Raw genomic sequence first — 14729 nt, 5'->3', positions numbered from 1 at the left:
AACAGGAAGGGTATTCACAGAAGGAGTGGGGAAACAATGCCTCTTCTAAATTAAGAACAAGACCCAAGTGAAATAAATAAAAAGGATAAGAAATAAAAGGTAAAAAAATCTCAGGGGGAAAAAAAAATCAAGAATGTCATCCAAATAAAATGTCCTATCCGTATCTTATAATTTTGTAGAGTATCTTTAGAGTTGACAGTGAAAATCTCATGTATAGTTTTTACTTCTTTGGATAGAGACCCATTTTATACTGAAGTCATAAACACAGTTTTACTTCTACTAAATGCAGAAACAGCAGTAATTTACTTCTTTAGAATTTTTTTCTTTGATTTAGCCATCCCATATAAAATTATCAACCCTTAAAAACAAATTTCTTGAGGGAAGATGGCGGCGAGGGGAGTGCATTGCCCCCATGTGCTGCTTCACTGTGTGGGAGTATGACAAGTCAGGACGGCTAAAGGATATCTTGTTAGGAATTTCCAGCAATAGTGGGGTGCTCCGGAACCTGGAGGAAGGATTTCCATCGCACGAGGATCAGCTACGGGGACTCAAACGCGAGAGGTTTGTCGCACGGAGGGTAACACTGCTTATTCAGCAAATCGCCCCGCGGCTAGAGTTTGCAGCGCGCGCTGGGATAGAGACGCAGGGTTACAGCGCTGCAGTTTCTGCCAGCCGCGCAAGCACCGTACTCAGGGCTGAATTCTGGGTTCGAGACGGGGAAAGGAAGCGGTCCATCTCGGTTCTCCACACCGGTCAGACCACAGAGGAGGCCAGCAGCCACCATGTTGGTAAACTGACGTCACCACCCCTGTTTTCGACTGACTGCAGCTCATTTAGCCATAGAACAGGTAATTTCAGGCTGCAATTTGCCTGCGGCTTGCAGACAGATTGCTAGGGTTCAGCGCCTGGGTGCTTCTTAGAACCTGATCTTATCGGAGTGAATACCAAGCGCGGGGCGGCCGAGTTCCGGCTCCCGGAACCGCCCTGGCCCAGGGCTGCTGAGCCTGCGGAGGCTGCTTCTTGGACCCTGCTCCTACCAGAGCATACAACAAGCACTAAGCAGCCGAATTACGGCTCCCGGAACTGAGCCCGCGGGGACTGCTTCTTGGAGCTTACATTTATAGGAGCTTACACCGAGCACGGAGCGGCCGAGTTCCGGCTCCCGGAACTTCCCTGGCCCGGGGCTAGGAGCCCGCGGAAACTGCTTCTCGGTCCGGGTCCTGCTGAGGGCCGGTCAGGACTCACCCGGTGCTTTGGTTGCCCGGCAAGGGGAACGAAATGCTGCCATTCGCATAGGATACCAACATGGCAGAGATCTGATGTCTGCAGAAAGCGGCGGAGGAGGGAACTTCATCAATACCAGTGGTGACATAAGCAGTTGGTCTCCTGGTAGGGGGGGTGAGGCACAGTCACCCGAGTCTCCTCAATTTGTCGTCGAGCCAGAGGGAAGGAGCCGGGCCGCCGCCAGCGCCCGGAGCAGGCCCAGCGGCTCGCCAGCGTGGTGACCGCGTGACCCCAATTGGAGAGGGGGCGGAGTGGAGCCGCCACCCGCAACCGCAAGGTGGGCAGACCCGCAACCCAGTGGTACATGGGCGTGGTAGGAGGGGCAGGGCAGAGCCGCGGTTCGCGCTGTGACGAAAGAGCGTGCAAGGTAAACAGAACTGTGACAGCCTGGCGGGTCAGGCCCAGTGGCCTGCCATTGTGGTACACACGTCACCCCAACTGGAGTAGGGGCAGAGCAGATCCTTCTCCCACGCCCGGATCAGGCCCTGCCGGTGTGGTGGTCACGTGACCCCAATTGGAGTGGGGGCGGAGCGGAACCGCCACCCGTGCCCGCAGGGTGAGCAGACCAGTGATTAACCTGCAGATCAGGCCCAGGGATCCGCAGGCGTGGTAGGAGGGACAGGGCAGATCCGCCCGCGCCTCCAAGGTAGGCAGACCTACAACAGACCGGCGGATCAGGCCCAGGAGCCTGCCGGCGTGGTACAAACACCACCCTAATTGGAGTAGTGGCAGAGCAGAGTCGCCGCCCGTGCCAGGAACAGGCCCAGCGTCCTGCAGGCGGGGTAGTCACGACACCCCAATTGGAGTAGGGGCAGAGCAGAGCCTCCACCCGTGCCCGAAAGGTGGGCAGATCTGCGACCGACCAGCGGGACAGGCCCAGTGGCCTGCCGGTACGACAGACACGTCACCCCATTTGCAGTAGGGGCAGAGTAGAGCCGCCGCCCGCGCCTGCAGGGTAGGCAAACCTGCAACCGACCGGCGGATCTGGCCCGGTGGCCTGCCGGCGTGGTACACTCGTCACCCCAATTGGAGTAGGGGCAGAACAGAGCCGCCGCCAGCTCCCAGAACAGGCCCAGTGACCTGCTGGCGTGGTAGCCACGACACCCCAATTGGAATAAGGAGAGAGCAGAGCCGCCGCCCGCACCTGCAGGGAAGATACGCAAGCAGTATGAAAAGACAAGGAAAGAAAGGACCACAAGCAATGCAGGTCAACGCAACTTTAGAAGAGGTAACAGCTGCAGCAGATGGAATGTCAGATAAAGAATTCAGGATATACATGCTTCAGATGAAATGGAGTATCAAGGAAGACATTAAACAGCAAAATCAGACAATGAAAGATCACTTCGACAACGAATTACGCAAACAAATCCAGGAAGCAAAGGATCAACTATACAGGGAGATAGAGGTTATAAAAAACAAACAAACAGAAATCCTAGAAATGCAGGAAGCAATAAACCAACTTAAAAACTCAATGGAGAATACTACCAGCAGATTAGAACACTTAGAAGATAGAACATCAGACAATGAAGACAAAGTATTTCAACTGGAAAAGAACATAGACAGCTCAGCAAGACTGTTAAGAAACCATGAGCAGAACATCCAAGAAATATGGGATAACATTAAGAGACCAAACTTAAGAGTCATTGGGATACAGGAAGGTACAGAGCTCCAAACCAAAGGAATGAGAAGTCTATTCAATGAAATAATACAAGAAAACTTCCCAGACTTGAAGAATGAGACAGAATCCCAAATCCTAGAAGCCTACAGGACGCCGAATGTGCAAAATCATAAGAGATCCATACCTAGACACATTATAATGAAGATGCTCAACATACAGAATAAGGAGAGAATTTTAAAACCTACAAGAGAAAGGAAGCAGATTACATTTAGGGGTAAGCCAATCAGGATAACAGCTGATCTTTCAACACAGACTCTGAAAGCTAGAAGATCCTGGAATAACATATTTCAAACACTGAAAGAAAATGGGTTCCAACCAAGAATTGTGTATCCAGTGAAATTAAGCTTCAGGATGGAGGATGAAATTAAAACCTTCCACGATAAACAAAAGTTTAAAGAATTCGCAGCTAGAAAACCATCTCTTCAAAACATCCTCGCCAAAGCATTACAGGAAGAGGAAATGGAAAATAACAATGAAAACCAACAGTGGGAGGTAGGGCAGTAAAGGGGGGGGGGGAATAATCAAAGAGGAAAACAAACCATGTTTAGTAACAGAAATAAACAAATATGGCTGGAAGAACAACCCATATCTCAATAATAACCCTAAATGTTAATGGCTTAAAGTCACCAATTAAGAGACACAGGCTAGTAGAATGGATAACAAAACAAGACCCAACAATATGCTGCCTACAGGAGACGCATTTGATAGGAAAAGACATACATAGGCTGAAGGTGAAAGGTTGGGAAAAATCACATCACTCATATGGACGTCGGAAACAAGCAGGAGTGTCCATACTCATATCAAATAAAATAGATTTCAAGCCAAAGTTAATCAAAAGAGATAAAGAGGGACACTACATACTGCTTAAGGGAACCATACAACAACAAGACATAACAATCATAAATATTTATGCCCCAAACAATGGTGCAGCTATGTTCGTCAAACAAACTCTTCTCAAGTTCAAGAGTCTAATAGACCACCATACCATAATCATGGGAGACTTCAACACACCTCTCTCGCCACTGGACAGATCTTCCAAACAAAAGTTGAATAAGGAAACTATAGAACTCAATAACACTATTAATAACCTAGACCTAATTGACATATATAGAATATACCACCCAACATCAAGCAGTTACACTTTTTTCTCAGCAGCACATGGATCCTTCTCAAAAATAGATCATATATTATGTCACAGGGCAACTCTTAGACAATATAAAGGAGTAGAGATAATACCATGCATCTTATCTGATCATAATGGAATAAAACTGAAAATCAATGATAAAAGAAGGAAGGAAAAAGCATACATCACTTGGAGAATGAACAATAGGTTACTGAATGATCAATGGGTTATAGAAGACATCAAGAAGGAAATTAAAAAATTCTTAGAGATAAATGAAAACACAGACACAACATATCGGAATCTATGGGACACATTGAAAGCAGTTCTAAGAGGAAAATTCATTGCTTGGAGTTCATTCCTTAAAAAAAGAAAAAACCAACAAATAAATGATCTCATACTTCATCTCAAAATCCTTGAAAAAGAAGAGCAAAACAACAGCAAAAGAAGTAGAAGGCAAGAAATAATTAAAATCAGAGCTGAAATTAATGAAATCGAAACAAAAGAAACAATTGAAAAAATTGACAAAACTAAAAGTTGGTTCTTTGAAAAAATAAACAAAATCGACAGACCCTTAGCCATGCTAGCGAAGAGAAGAAGAGAGAGAACTCAAATTACTAGCATATGGGATGAAAAAGGCAATATCACAACAGACACTTCAGAAATACAGAAGATAATCAAAAACTATTTTGAATCCTTATACTCCAACAAATTAGAAGATAGTGAAGGCATAGATAAATTTCTTAAGTCATATGATCTGCCCAGATTGAGTCAGGAGGATATAGAAAACCTAAACAGACCAATATCAATTGAGGAAATAGAAGAAACCATAAAAAGACTACCAACTAAGAAAAGCCCAGGTCCGGATGGGTATACAGCAGAATTTTACAAAACCTTTAAAGAAGAACTAATACCAATACTTTTCAAGCTACTTCAGGAAATAGAAAAGGAGGGAGAACTTCCAAATTCATTCTATGAGGCCAACATCACCCTGATACCTAAACCAGACAAAGACACTTCAAAGAAAGAAAACTACAGACCAATATCTCTAATGAACCTAGATGCAAAAATCCTCAATAAAATTCTGGCGAATCGGATACAAAAACATATCAAAAAAATTGTACACCATGATCAAGTAGGATTCATCCCTGGGATGCAAGGCTGGTTCAATATACGGAAATCAACAAATGTTATTCACCACATCAATAGACTTAAAAATAAGAACCATATGATCATCTCGATAGATGCGGAAAAAGCATTTGACAAAGTACAGCATCCCTTTATGTTCAAAACTCTAGAAAAACTAGGGATAACAGGAACATACCTCAATATTGTAAAAGCAATCTATGCTAAGCCTCAGCCATCATTCTGAATGGAGAAAAACTGAAGGCATTCCCTCTAAAATCTGGAACTAGACAGGGATGCCCTCTCTCTCCACTTCTGTTCAACATAGTTCTCGAAACACTGGCCAGAGCAATTAGACAGACGAAAGAAATTAAAGGCATCAAAATAGGAAAAGAAGAACTTAAATTATCACTATTTGCAGATGATATGATTCTATACCTAGCAGACCCAAAAGGGCCTACAAAGAAACTATTAGAGCTAATAAATGAATTCAGCAAAGTGGCAGGATATAAAATCAACACGCATAAATCAAAGGCATTCCTGTATATCAGCGACAAATCCTCTGAAATGGAAATGAGGACAACCACTCCATTCACAATATCTTCAAAAAAAATAAAATACTTGGGAATCAACCTAACAAAAGAGGTGAAAGACTTATACAATGAAAACTACAGAACCCTAAAGAGAGAAATAGAAGAAGATCTTAGAAGATGGAAAAATATACCCTGTTCATGGATAGGCAGAACTAACATCATCAAAATGGCGATATTACCAAAAGTTCTCTATAGGTTTAATGCAATGCCAATCAAAATCCCAACGGCATTTCTTGTAGAAATAGAGAAAGCAATCATGAAATTCATATGGAAAAATAAAAGACCCAGAATAGCAAAAACAATGCTAAGCAGGAAGTGTGAATCAGGCGGTATAGCGATACCAGACTTCAAACTATACTACAGAGCAATAGTAACAAAAACAGCATGGTACTGGTACCAAAACAGGCAGGTGGACCAATGGTACAGAATAGAGGACACAGAAACCAATCCACAAAACTACAACTATCTTATATTTGATAAAGGGGCTAAAAGCATGCAATGGAGGAAGGATAGCATCTTCAACAAATGGTGCTGGGAAAACTGGAAATCCATATGCAACAAAATGAAACTGAATCCCTTTCTCTCGCCATGTGCAAAAGTGAATTCAAAATGGATCAAGGAGCTTGATATCAAATCAGAGACGCGCCGTCTGATAGAAGAAAAAGTTGGCTACAATCTACAGTCGGTGGGGTCGGGCTCCAAATTCCTCAATAGGACACCCATAGCACAAAAGTTAATAACTAGAATCAACAAATGGGACTTACTCAAACTAAAAAGTTTTTCTCAGCAAAAGAAACAATAAGAGAGGTAAATAGGGAGCCTACACCCTGGGAACAAATCTTTACTCCTCACACTTCAGATAGAGCCCTAATATCCAGAGTATACAAAGAACTCAAAAAATTAGACAATAAGAAAACAAACAACCCAATCAACAAATGGGCCAAGGACCTGAACAGACACTTCTCAGAGGAGGACATACAGTCAATCAACAAGTACATGAAAAAATGCTCAACATCTCTAGCTGTCAGAGAAATGCAAATCAAAACCACCCTAAGATACCATCTCACTCCAGTAAGATTGGCAGCCATTAGGAAGTCAAACAACAACAAGTGCTGGCGAGGATGTGGGGAAAAGGGTACACTTGTACATTGCTGGTGGGACTGCAGATTGGTGCAGCCAATTTGGAAAGCAGTATGGAGATTTCTTGGAAAGCTGGGAATGGAGCCACCATTTGACCCAGCTATTCCCCTTCTTGGTCTATTCCCTAAAGACCTAAAAAGAGCATGCTACAGGGACACTGCTACATCGATGTTCATAGCAGCACAGTTCACAATAGCAAGACTGTGGAACCAACCTAGATGCCCTTCAATAGACGAATGGATAAAAAAAAATGTGGCATTTATACACAATGGAGTATTACTCTGCATTAAAAAATGACAAAATCATAGAATTTACAGGGAAATGGATGGCATTAGAGCAGATTATGCTAAGTGAAGCTAGCCAATCCCTAAAAAACAAATGCCAAATGTCTTCTTTGATATAAGGAGAGTAACTAAGAACAGTGTAGGGACGAAGAACAGGAGAAGAAGATTAACATTTAACAGGGATGAGAGGTGGGAGGGAAAGGGAGAGAGAAGGAAAACTGCATGGTAATGGAAGGAGACCCTCAGGGTTATACAGTGGAGGAGGTAGAGAGAGAGGAGGGGAGGGGAGGGGAGAGGTGGGGAGGGGGGAGGGTGGAGGATGGGAAAGGCAGTGGAGCACAACAGACACTAGTATGGCAATTTGTAAATCAATGGATGTGTAACTGATGTGATTCTGCAATCTGTGTATGGGATGAAGGTGGGAGTTCATAACCCACTTGAATCAAAGTGTGGAATATGATATGTCAAGAAATTTGTAATGTTTTGAACAACCCACAATAAAAAATTAAAAAAAAAAAAAAACAAATTTCTTCAAAATAAAATCTACAATCTGATTGTATTTAATACTATCTTCTGTATCCAAGGGCTAAAGTTGATTATCTCAGAATTCAAGGTATTTGGCCTTAAAGTACTAAGTGTAGGGTGAATATAAGAGAGGGTTTTCAAATATCTGACAAGACTGTCATGGGCAAAGTAAAGGAAGGTAGATACAAGATTAATAAATAGAAGAAATTTCTTAAAACTACAGCTGAGAACAATATAATAAGAAAGATCATTAAGGGCTGGGGTTGTTCAGTGGTAGAGCACCTGCCTAGCACATGTAAAGCACTGGATTTGATTCTTAGCACCACATAAAAATAAATAAAATAAAGGTATTATGCTCTATCTACAACTAAAAATAAAATTTAAAAAATCTGAGAATCTAAAAAATAAAAAATAAAAGAAACATGATTAAGAACTTCATGAAAAAATTCTACGTGGGATAGTCAAAAGAATGCTTATGAATAACATTTTTGTCCTATAGTAATGGCATATTATTCAGAACATGGTCAATAAGTAAGACCGAACTGATGTAATAACTTTTATCTTCTACTGTTTACATTATGGCTGCAGTCCATAATACTTCGTAAGTACTCAACTACCCCACTTCTTAGAAACTGGTATATACGTATTCTCATGACTCTTTTCATTGGGGTTTCCTTTTAGGATAAAGTACTTAATTGCCTACATCACATTAGTTAACTGAAAATAGCCTTAACTAAAATTTATGAAAATACCAACCAGTATTTCCATTCTTTCTAAGCTCTGAAGCTACTGAAAGGTTCATTAAAAAAAATTAGCAACAGAATCATTGATGAATAGTGAAACTCTGCATAGCCTCAAATTTATTAATATCTAAAAGACAACAATGAACCTTATTTCCTTAAAATATATAAGCTTTACCTATATCCATTTCAAAAGCTATATGGTACTATTACCCAACTACTACATTCTAGCATTTGTGGTTCTAGCATTTGTCTAGCATTATAGTTCTTCTTCTCATTATTCCAAAATGAGGAAATATAAAAGCACACATACAACAATGTTCAACAAAAAGGTGTTTTTCTGTACATCTTATAGAATCATATTAAAAATGACTAAATATGCACAGACTACACATATACACCTATAGGGGGAAAAAAAAAAAAACATCTAAAGGATGTTAACTCTTTTACTGAATAATTCAGTCATAGATGGAGGCTATTTTCTTTTCATAATTAGCTGTTAAGAAATAACCTACTGGTGTTTACTAAGAAAATTTCATACTTTCTGGTTTTTTATTTAATGGGAATGAATTTCTTTGAGAAACCTGTCTAAATTTTAATTAACTCTGTTTAGTCCTTTATCCTCTTCCCTTCCATTTATGGGCAGCTGAGGTAGGATAATTACATACAATAATAATAAAATTTCAAAATAATAAATGAAAAAATAAAATTGTTCACTTCTAGGCTAAGATCACCATCTCAACCACTCTGGGGCTACCAGAACCTGGGAACAATGAACAGATTATGAAATTTAAAGCAGACATGGGAAAGAATCAATGCTTTACCCATCATAAACTGTTTTAAATATTTAACCAAAAATAAAAGCTGGACACAATTTGTTCCATTTGAAATTAGCAAATAAATATAAGAATTTAACTGTGTTGCACAAACTGTTAAGGTAAATAGTTATAGCTTATGAAGGAGAGTTCTATTTTATATTTTCAATTAATCTAGAAAGAATACATATAGTAGAGCGAAAAATCTTCACACCTGCTTTTTGGTATAATAAATTAAGGCACAAGCCATTAGTGAACACTAAAAACATTAGCAGAAAAAATAATGGAAGGATCAATGTGGCTACCAGAAACTACAATATTTGTTTTTCTTTGGGGGTGGGGGTGGGTTGAATCCAGGGGCACTTAACCACTAAGCTACATCCCCAGCTCTTTTTACTTATTTTTTAAAATTTTGAGACAGGGCCTAACTAGGTTTCTGAGGCTGGCTTTGAACTTGCAATTCTCTTGCCTGCGCCTCCTGAGTAGCTGAGATTACAAGTGTGTACCGCCGCCACACCCAGTACCACAACCAATCTTAATGCATCACTAAAATTGCTAAAAGTGGATAACCAGCTGTTATATGCCACTTACTGAGACAAATATGATGAACCACAAACACTTACCATTTTTGCTAGAATTTTTACCAGAATCTGAATGTAACATAGTTTTTGGAGCTAACTCCTAGTTTACCCACTTCAGCAAACAGAGAAACAAATTAACATGATATTACAAAGAAACAGACCAATTTAAACTATGGAACTTCCAGAACAGTAACTAAGTTATTTCATTAAATCAATGGATCTGAGTTGGAAGCAGAAGACTTAAAAACAGAAAATTTTAATATGGCTAGGTATTTGGTAATATTAAGAAGTCATCTTGTCAATTTTGTTAAGTGTAATGATCATATTATGACTAAAAAAATGAAAAACTTTTTTCTATAGCAGTAATTTGCAACTCTCACTACACAGGAAAACAGTCTTGGGATCTTAAAAATACTAATGTCCTGGACCAATGCCTCCCAGTGATTCTCAGTGTGTGGGGCAGGGCCTAGTGATCTTAATATGCAGCAAAAGTTTGATTAACACTAATTAAGGGCTATTTACTTTAATTTAAAAAGATTTACTTTATCTCTTTACAACTGTCATCAGATTGCCAACAAAAGTTTGCTTTATCTTTAAGACTATATGATAATAATGGCTATTATTTTATTTAAAGTACATAGAAAATGCTGAAGTAAGTATTCTTTTGATGTTTTATATACTTTAATTTTTAAATGTAGACAACATGATCATGAAAAATTACTTCTGGCAATTTTCCTAAAAGTGATCCACCCCCTAATAAATTAACTACACTTTTTAACATGACAAAATGATCATTATAATGATGTCTTAATTTATAATCTCAAGGACTTTTGACCACCTTGTTCTTTGAAATAGAATATGTGAATGACTAATAGTCTGCCAGATTTATGATTATGCACTTAGATGTCAGATTTCTAACTAATTATAAAGCACTGTCTCCATTCTTTGGATAAATTACATTTTCTGAGTTACTGTGATCCTAGCACTAAAGAAAAAATGCAAACTAGGTATAAATAGTAGCTTTAAGAAATAACTGTTTAAAATAAAATTTGTAATACTAATTTGAAAGTAAGGAAATACAGTCAAGAGGTTAGAAACACACATACACACAGTGAATCTGCTTCTGAATATTTAGCAAAAGAGTTATCAATTTATATTTGTGTCTGCAAATGGACAATTTTCTGTTGATATGAAGTATTTAAGGAGATACCAAACAATGAACGTAAATCCTTAATGCACTTTGTAAGAACTACATCATATTCTAACAGGAAGAGTCCAGACAACTCATTCAGGAATTGTAAATATCAAATAAGTATCTAAAATTTGCAAACTTGGGCTGGGGGTGTACCTCAGTAGTAGAGTGCTCACCTAGCATATGTTAGGTGGTTCTGGGTTTGAGCCTCAGCACAAAAAAGAAACGAACTAGTTCATAATACAAATTAAACAGATACTTTCCTATCAAATTAATATCATATGGAAACAGAATAACCATTCATTTTAGCTTAAATTAATACTGTCCTTCTGGGAAGAACTTTCCAAAACCATCAATAGATTTTAACAGTTTCTTTGACTCAATAGTTCTTGTTCTAAAAATCCAATCTAAGGAAATAATTTGGAGGGCAAAAAGTCCTATACAGGTTGTTTTAGTAAAGTACAAAAGTAGACTAATTTACTTTCAAAAGTATGACAATTCAATACCATAATGTATAGATATAAAATTTTTATTGTTAGAAGTTCTAATTAAAATTACAATTTCTAAAAAATAACACAAAACTACAACTACAGTATGACTTCAATTTTCTATAAAAAAGTATTTTCACAGGTAATATCAAAATATGAGTGGTTATATCTTATAAACATCAATACTAAAGAGTCTATGATTTGATTATTTTTTTTTAAAGAGAGACTGAGAGAGGGAGAGAGAGACAGAGAGAATTTTTTAATATTTATTTTTTAGTTTTCGGCAGACACAACATCTTTGTTTGTATGTGGTGCTGAGGATCGAACCAGGGCCACACGCATGCCAAGCAAGCGCGCTACTGCTTGAGCCACATCCCCAGCCCTCCATGATTTGATTTTTAAAGTACAATCACTTACTTTCAAAGCAATTTGAGAATGCTTACAATAAAAACTCCTGTTATAAAAAGATACAAAACCATTAAAATAGGCAAAACATGAAGGTATTTAGGAAAGGTGAATTCACCATGTTTTCACCACCAAATGTTTTCCTTTTTCTTATCATACAGAAATGCCAAAACAAATTATGCTATAAAAAAATTCAATATAAGACTGGAAGACACTAGACAAATTTATTAAGAACTAAGCAACGGGGCTCAGTGGCAGAGCACATGTGTACAATATTCAATGCCTTGCATTCCAAAATAAAAAAAGGAAAAAACAAAACAATAATAACAGCAACAACAAAAAAAGAACTAAGCAACTTAGCTCAATGGTACAGTATCTGCGTGATATGCTTAAGGCCCTGGGTTTGATCCAAGGCACTGTGTGCAAAACAAAAAACCTGAGACATTTACATGCATTTAATGCAAAAATGTAATACACTAAAAAAATGAATATGAGCATGAAGTATGAAGTAAGATAGAAGGTAAATTGTGCTAGGGTTTTGTTATCTTCTATAAAAAATATTTATTATTTCTTTAAAAATTTCACCCAACTCTCAAGATCACAGGGATGGGGGTGGGGTTGATGAATTCCCTAGGAGAACAATCAGGTAACTTCTAAATACAACTTACTCAGAAACCAAACACATCCAGCATAACCAAATGGGCGAACACATAGATTCTTAAGAGTCCAAGGAAATGATTACTATGGTTCATGCTTGATGCTAGATGGGAGTTTCTTGGTATTTTATCCTTAAATTATTTCTTTAATGAGTTGCACATGAATTTTTAAAATTTTCAGAAACCACAAAATCAGTGCTAACATCTCCTTTATTTGACTATTGTAAGGATTCTTATATAGCTGCCAAGTGCCTGGCAGAATGCCTAAGATCTAGAAACTACTCAGTAAGTAAATGTTGATTGATTCTATTTTCTTCTATAAGTTAATATAAATTATATCAGTAGAATTTAATAACAGATAGTAAGAATTAAAAGCAAGAGTCATGTATCATTCACTGTCGTCTCAGTCTTGACCTTGTCTTTAAAAACTGTATACTCCAAAATAGTCATGTTATTAACTTGCAAGCCAAACTGAAGGCTTCAATTCAACTAGGCCCATATAGCAAGAGAGATTCTGTATGGAAAGAGTGTTAGCAACCTAAAGTTTCTATTACAGCCATGATAAATACTGTGGCCTATGCCAGACACATCAGAAAACTGCAAGGGTCATTTTTGTTTGAAGTCATCAGAATCACCTTCAAATATCAACTGCTCATTTGCACATTCTAGTTTCTCATTTCACATACGTAACATTTATGCATACATACTTACAAATGAACAGCATTATTATTACAGCTCCATAGCAAATAAATATTTCCAAAAATCACTTCATTATAAGATTCTTTAAAATTACTTTGTAAAATGGACATAAACTAAACTCAAGAGTCAGTATGTCAACCAAAAACCTTGGACTGCATATGGAGGAAAAGAAAAGTGATTTAAAGTAATGTTACAAATACCAAAACAATCAATTTTCCAAACAGCTAAAATTCCATCTGAGCTGTAAACCACTATGATCATCTTACTTACAAAAATAGCATTTTCCCTTATTTTTTTCTTCGACCCCATCAACTATCAGTTGCATATTTCCATACTGTAGTAGATGGCTTAAATCCATGGTAGACAAGATAAAATGTAAATAAGAGAAAATGCAAATAGCAAAACATATTTTTTCAAAAATCATCATTTTAAAAATATGCTTCAAAAAACCTATACACCTACTCTAGTTACATGCTTTGTTTATTAACACATCACTGTTTCTATGCAGCACTAAAGTAAAACAGTAAGATGTTTCCCTAAAGAATAGGAACAAGGGTCTTAGGCCTAGACTTAGATACAGAAAGTATGACATCAAATTTGAAGCATAAACATATTATTAAAACTCTATGATATTTTTTAATAAAACTTTTCTACTTTTGTTTTGGGAGAACAAACTAACACTATATTAAACAAATGAAGAATACTTTTTCTAACAGCATTCATATGCCTTCTCATGTAAGAAAAACAATAGGTCATAAAACCTGACATAATTTGTTAAAAGTCCAAAATGAGTGATTCATTATACTTACTGGAATTTAAGAGGCACTGTCCCATTTAACAAATGGGAGAAAGTGGAAGAGACAATAAAAATCATACCTAAAAGAGATGTTTCCTTGGCAAATGCTGCAGCAATAGCTGGGTCCAAGGCAGGCTGCCCATCTCCAGATGGAAGATCAGGTCGAGTATAATCCCTACTTTTATCATTGTTGTATTTTACATTCAAATTCACAAGTTTGGAAAAATCAATCCTTAGGGTACAGCAAGCATTATAAATATTCTGACCATCTAGGGCCTGTAAAAGTGAATAAAATACATCAGTGATCTTTAATAACATTTGCAAATTAGCAAAACAGGAAAAAGATGCAAATTTCAAACATCATACTGTGCTGTTCTCACTGTAAATGTATTAATTTCCACCAAGCACTATTTTCTTTAAATAGAATATTTTCACTAGAATACACATGTCCTGTAACAGAAAGAGTAAACCTCTACAGCTGCTTAAGTACATAAATCTTTAATTCATTCACATATTCTCATTCTCTCAAAAAACAAATCTTCCCTTAATACACAAGATTGAGTTCTATATGATTGTATTTGCCAAGTTAAAAACCTAAAAACTAATTC

The 14729-nt window shown here is 37.8% G+C and overlaps 1 protein-coding gene across 5 annotated transcripts in view; it reads right to left on the bottom strand.

The window, feature by feature from the left end:
- Ptbp2 (polypyrimidine tract binding protein 2) overlaps positions 1–14729 on the bottom strand; it is a 78652-nt gene that overhangs the window by 17233 nt on the left and 46690 nt on the right. For all 5 annotated transcript variants that reach the window (XM_071618082.1, XM_071618083.1, XM_027935250.2 and 2 more), the window contains exon 8: positions 14202–14397. In XM_071618082.1, coding sequence (XP_071474183.1) covers positions 14202–14397 — 196 coding nt within the window. The remainder of the gene's footprint in view (positions 1–14201; positions 14398–14729) is intronic.

This window comes from Marmota flaviventris, chromosome 10 (genome assembly GCF_047511675.1).
Source record: "Marmota flaviventris isolate mMarFla1 chromosome 10, mMarFla1.hap1, whole genome shotgun sequence".
NCBI classification, from domain to species: domain Eukaryota; kingdom Metazoa; phylum Chordata; class Mammalia; order Rodentia; family Sciuridae; genus Marmota; species Marmota flaviventris.
This window is presented reverse-complemented; position numbering and strand designations above follow the sequence as displayed.